Source organism: Capra hircus, chromosome 13 (genome assembly GCF_001704415.2).
Source record: "Capra hircus breed San Clemente chromosome 13, ASM170441v1, whole genome shotgun sequence".
Classification (NCBI taxonomy): Eukaryota; Metazoa; Chordata; class Mammalia; order Artiodactyla; family Bovidae; genus Capra; species Capra hircus.
In genome coordinates this window covers 7,198,109-7,204,108 of record NC_030820.1, presented here as the reverse complement: position 1 = coordinate 7,204,108, position 6,000 = coordinate 7,198,109, and the positions used below count along the sequence as shown (strand labels likewise).

The window sequence follows — 6,000 nt, the reverse complement described above, 5'->3', positions numbered from 1 at the left end:
AAAGTACAAAACTACTCAATAGCTCTAAAGAGGTTCATCATCCTCTGTTCCTCTTTAAAGAGCAAGGAAGACAGTATCACAAATAATTCTGGCTTAAGTATCTTAGAGTAGTTGTTAATAAAAGTCTACAATTTTATGCCAAAGAACCAGAAAACTAAAGAATCTACCAACTTGTCCTTCCCCTTATCCCCTCTTCTCCACTGCTAATGTCCTCTCAAAGAAATAACAAAAGCTCAGACAGAGGAAAATGTTCATTTATATACATGAACATCTTTGGATTTTTCAGAGAAATACCTTCTTGCTTTTAGGTTGATTCTGCAAACTAGTCTCTCAAATTACTAGATAATAATATCCATATTAAAATAGAAAACATGTGAAATTGAAATCACTACTAAACATAGATGGAGTATTAGGCGATTCTAATTATTAGAAAAGTCTGGTGGTAAATAGCTTATATATTGCTTCTTGCTTCAGAATGCAGTAATTTTAGATGTGAGAGTTACCAATCACTGATGAGAAATCTGGACTACATTAACACTGAATAAAAGATTTATTGTGACTTCTTCCCCTGTGACATAAGATCGTTTATTTTTCCGAGCTCTCCAAATGATACTGTTGCCGAACCTCTTTCAGCTGGTTTCGCCTGAAAATAATAAACAGGAAGGATGTTATGAATAAATATCTATAGCTCTAATTAAACCCTTTAATGCTAGCTTATATTAAAAAAAAAAATCCCCCACTGTAAGTAAATAAATAAAAAGAAAATGGAAACATCAACACAGGAAGAAAAGTGATCAATATTAATACCTGTGAATCATGATATTTCCATCCTATCATGTAATAGATCTGATATGTGGCAGGCACAGAACCATCCTCATTTCTGTACATTTCTATAAAAACAAATCATGGTTAAATTTTTTAAAAAATGCAAGTAGGAAAAAAAAATCTGTTCAAAAAAAGTATGTCCTCCAAAAGAGAAATGAATATTAGAATACTCATGGGTTTCTGAGAAAGGCTCTTGTGAAAAAATCCTCAACACTGAGAAGCTGACAGTGAAGAAATAGGGCTTTGGGGGAAAAGGATACACAGTCACAGGATCTGTGTTTTGAGAAAAGGACAAGAAATCTGAAGGTGGCCTAGAAAGGACAATGTGATTTTAGGGGATAAGGATGACAGGGCACGGGACAGTAGTGAGCCTGGCTGGGAGAACGGGCAGCCTCCTTACCTCGGTACACTGCTGCAGCTGCCAGCATCGTGTCTCGGTGCAGGAGGGCTCTTCTATTCCAAGCACAGTTACTCTCACCCATCCCTAAAAACACACTAGAGGTTTGAGATGATTCAGCAAACACCTGAGCAGCTCTATAGCCCAGATTTAATCTTCTCTCATCCAACGGAATACCCGTTTCCCCACCTCTGACAGTCACGTAAGATAATCTCCTTTTGCTCTCAGATCATAGGTAGTGACCCTCAGGCAAAGCTACTTGAAGCTTCTGGGTAGTGAGACAAGTCAAATTCCAGGAGGCAAGCCCCATAAGCACACTTTATTTGGCAGCAATGGACTATGGTAAGCCAGCTGGACCAAAGCAAGGCCACAGGCCCTCCACGTGAGTCATCAGGAGCTGGCAAGTGTCTTTCTAGTGATGCCACGTTTCATGCCCTTTTCAGCGGCTCTTTGAAGGATAGGACATTGGTGCAACACATCACTCCTTCTAAGCCATAAATCTAAGTATGAATGTGAAATCTGCAAGAGGGTTTGAAGACTCATTGAACTGGGGTCTCCTGCGTTGCAGGTGGATTCTTTTCCAGCTGAGCTACCAAGCAAGCCTGGAGACTCATTAGGTCGTACCAAAACTGCGTGTTCTCAGATTTTACATTTTACTGATCCCAGATTAAGAAACAATTATGTACATTCTCTTCAGGGGCACTTTTCTTAATGTTTTTAAAAAAGAAATTTTTAGATTTCTTTCCTTCAAATTGATAGCTAAAAGCTAGGATTATGTTATCTTCTTGTTCACTAAAATCTAATGTTATATATTTAATATTTTTAATGCATACAGTCAAATGAAATTACTTTGAAAGCCCACATTTTAAACTAGCTTGCAAAATTAAAAGAATCAAAATTAAAAACCCTTTACATTTATTCTCTATATATTATATGATCAAAAATCAGTTTCTTAGTTTTGTTTTTCTACTTCTAGAAGAGATACCGATAAAATTCCCAATGTCAATGTTCTTTAGTTATTTAAAAGTAATAATCTCCCAGGTTTCCAATGGCCTTATGAAAAACAATCAACAAATTAGGTGGAATGAGTAAATCTGTTTGGTTTCTCCAATCCCCAAAAGGTCCTTATTATTCCCTAAAATAATAAAACTCTGATACTAAAAGCAATGTGCCATATCCTGTGAGTAAAGCAGTCCCAATTCATTAAGAACAAGAGAAATATTATACAAACTAGTATCAAGAGATGAATCGCTATGAAGAGGGTGGATCTTACTCTTGCAGTCATGAAGTAGCTAGATGACCTTAGATCCATCGCTCTGGGGCCTCAAGGTGGCCAGGCTAGATGATCTCTAAAGGCTTCCAACACTAAAATTTTAATGCATTACACAATCCAATATAAAAAGATTATCCCACATAATGACTATCAACGGCAACAAGAGGCCAGAGGCAAACTGGGACTCGTATTGGAAGGATTTATTGCTGACGACAATAAATGGCTCAGCGGTGCTTTCATTTAACTTCCCACTTGCTATGACTTACACAGTAGAGGCAACACCAGTGAAAAAAAGGTGTAATTTTTTTACTGGAAATACTTAATGCACCAGAAATTCTAAATGCCTTCTACATAACTGGTATTGTGCTATGCTAAGTCACTTCAGTCACGCCCGACCTCTTTGTGACACTATGGACTGTAGCCTGCCAGGCTCCTCTGTCCATGGGGATTCTCCAGGCAAGAATACAGGAGTGGGTTGCTCTGCCTTCCTCCAGGGAATCTTCCAAACCCAGGGATAGAACCCAGGTCTCTCGCACTGCAGGCGGATTCTTTACTGTCTGAGACACCAGGGAAGCCCAGGAATACTGGAGTGAGTTGCCATGCCCTCCTCCAGGGGATCTTCCTGACCCAGCGATCAAACCCATGTCCCTTACGTCTCTGGCATTGGCAGGTGGGTTCTTGACTACTAGCGCCACCTGGGAAGCTCGAAGAACCGATATACGGATATACTAATTAAGATTATTAGGTACATTGATTTCTGATACAGAAACTCAAAGACACTAATGTGTTACTAACTGTTGCTAGGGACACCTACCCTTCCCTCACATGAGAATCTTCTTAGAGAAGCAGTGTCATATGGCACACAAAGTCTAGACTTTGGGATCATAATTCCAGCTCTGGCCCTTAAATAACCTGGGGCTTAGCTCTATTAAACTCAAGTTTTAACACCTGTATAACACAGCCTGGTTGACCTTTCCTGGAGACCACCTGGGAAACACATCTGGGGACTTCTGACCAGCTCTGGGCTTTGGGATAACGGAAGGATTTGGGTAACTGTTTAAGACTCTCACAGTGTTTTTAAGGTTAAGTTCAATTGCTTATTTAAAAAAAAGGTTTGATTAATTATGGTTTATTAGGAACAATACTGAGTATTGTCTAAAAAAATAACAACTGAACTTACCTTAAAACTACTGTGAAAGCCTCCAAAACTTCTCATGTGTTCCTCAGCTGATACACAACTTGTTTTGCAAAATTAGGTCAATGTTCTGGACTTTCTTCTGTGAATGAATAATAGCAACTTAAATGAGAAACATCAGCACCAGCAGCTTAAATGAGAAACATCACCACCATCAAGAAAAAAGTGTAACATGATGTAAAATGCCGAAAACCCACGGGACGGTAGCACCGTCTTCTGGTCCGCAGAGCAGCACCCCTGGGAGTCTGCCGAGCATGCCCTTCCGGCGCTCGCCCCTCGTCTGCTGAGCGCCCCGCTCCGGTGCTCGCCCCTCAACCACCCTTCTTGCCACGCCAGCTGCCTCGGGGCTCTCCGGGGGACAGTGGCCAACGTCTCAGGATGTGACTGAGGCTGCGACCCTGGGCTTAAGCCCTGGCTCAAGCACTTAACCAAGCACTGCACCTTGGGCTAGTCACTCCTCTGTGCCCAGTCTCCTCACGCAAAACAGGAGAGGGTAACCATGCCAGCCAGTCTTCTCTTCCTCACGAACAGGCCTCATAAACGGCGCTGGAGGGTGAGCTTGCTCTCTCGTCAATCTGACTGTCCCTCCTCCACACGGAATTCTCCCCACAGACTGCAGGGCTCCCCTGATAAAGTCTAGAAAAGCCTCTGAAGGACTCGCCTACATCACTTTCCATCATCCTCCCATTCTACCTATCTGAGCAATGCTGAATTACGATGCAGTTTCCCAGATAGGAAAGTAGAGGCTGAGTGTCCCCTCTGGAGTCTCCGTGAGTTTACACAGGCCTTTCCCTTGGCCTGGAATGCAAGGCCTGACCCCCAGAGGGGCACCCACCCCTTCCTTCTTCCAGCATGAACTCGCTTCAGCTTAGGTGCTGCCTCTTCTGCAGAAGCATCCCTGATTCCCTAAGCAGACTTAGGGATTTTTCTGTGTTTCTCCCTGCACTTTTTAAAAAGAATTATCCCACTTTACAGTTAAAAGCATATGTCTATCTCTGCGTGTCTCTTTCTCTACTACAGCATATGTTCCCTATGATCAGAAACTGTTATTTCCACACTGGCTCATGGTAGATGCTCAATAAACAGTAAGTGAACGAATATAAAATCAACCAGTTAATCTTTCTATCAATGTTGATAAACATTATTTTTACAAGTTATCTTTAGCTAATTCCTCTTAATCCTCTTAAGAATAAGAAACATTAAAGACTAAAAGACACGATTTGTGTAAAAGGCTTTATAGTCAAGAGAAAAACTGGCAAAGCCGCTTAAAGGTGAATATTAGGCAACAGGTCCTCAAAATATATGACTGACTGAAACCAGCAGGGGGAGGGAAGGCGGGGTTATCAACTGGAAAGGGGCATGATGCAATCTTCGAGGGGCTGAAAAGGTACTAGTCTGTGGTTTATATAATACTTGAAAATACAAGCAGCTGTATAGTTACAATTAGTGCATTTTACTGAACACCTAGGCTAACCCTTATGCTCTGTGAAGACCCAGACCATTTGGCTGGAACCCTCTTCCACTCCGGCTGTCAGACATCAGGCTCCCAGGCCCTCCTCTGATTCAGCAAAGGGTCTGGCACCTGGCTCAGCTTCCCTCTGTACCCCACGTGGTGCCACCACCCTGGAGGACTTCAAGGTTAATAACTGGCAAACACCAGGGCCTCTAAGACTTCTGAGGCTCTTTACCACCCATGGGATTCTCCATTACACCACCTCTGCCATCACACCTGTAACGTGTCCTGGACGAGTCAGCACTTCTAAAATCACCAATCCAAACGTCCTATTTTCTGACCATATCCTCTTTCCTTCAAGTGTGTTCATGTCTTTCAACTACGATCATCCTCTGACCTCCTCTACTTTCTCCCAGTTCATCAGCTCCTCCTCCCCCTTCTTTTTTTTATTACTTCCTTTTTCTTCCAGCTTAGATTTTGCCCTATTATCTCGGTTACATTTTTGGAATTCTTTTTTGCCTTTGTCTTCTTGTTATTCTCAATTAATAAAGCCCCAAGCCAGACTGATACGACTCTGTTTTGTGCCAGGTCCCCAGCTGCCAGCTATTGTCAGAGAATGTCACAGATGCATCTGACCAACTTCAAATGCGTCCTTCAAATCTGACAACTCTCCCTGATCCATTCACCTTCCTATTCTCTACAGTGACTATATAAAATCTCTACTCATTTGCAAACCTCTGACCCTTTGAGTCTCAGTATATGACTTTACAGAGAAGGCAATGGCACCCCACTCCAGTACTCTTGCCTGGAAAATCCCATGGACGGAGGAGCCTGGCGTGCTGTAGTCCATGGGGTCG

General features: G+C 42.2%; 1 protein-coding gene across 2 annotated transcripts in view; it reads right to left on the bottom strand.

The window, feature by feature from the left end:
• The window catches only part of NDUFAF5 (NADH:ubiquinone oxidoreductase complex assembly factor 5), a 32,717-nt gene continuing 27,248 nt past the window's right edge, over positions 532-6,000 (bottom strand). The window contains exons 9-11 of one of the 2 annotated variants that reach the window (XM_005687824.2): positions 1,226-1,309; positions 808-890; positions 532-643 (exon numbers count right to left, since the gene is read on the bottom strand). In XM_005687824.2, the coding sequence (XP_005687881.1) occupies positions 551-643; positions 808-890; positions 1,226-1,309 (260 nt within the window). In that variant the 3' untranslated portion in view covers positions 532-550. The remainder of the gene's footprint in view (positions 644-807; positions 891-1,225; positions 1,310-6,000) is intronic. The other variant, XM_013968413.2, reaches the window with a different exon arrangement.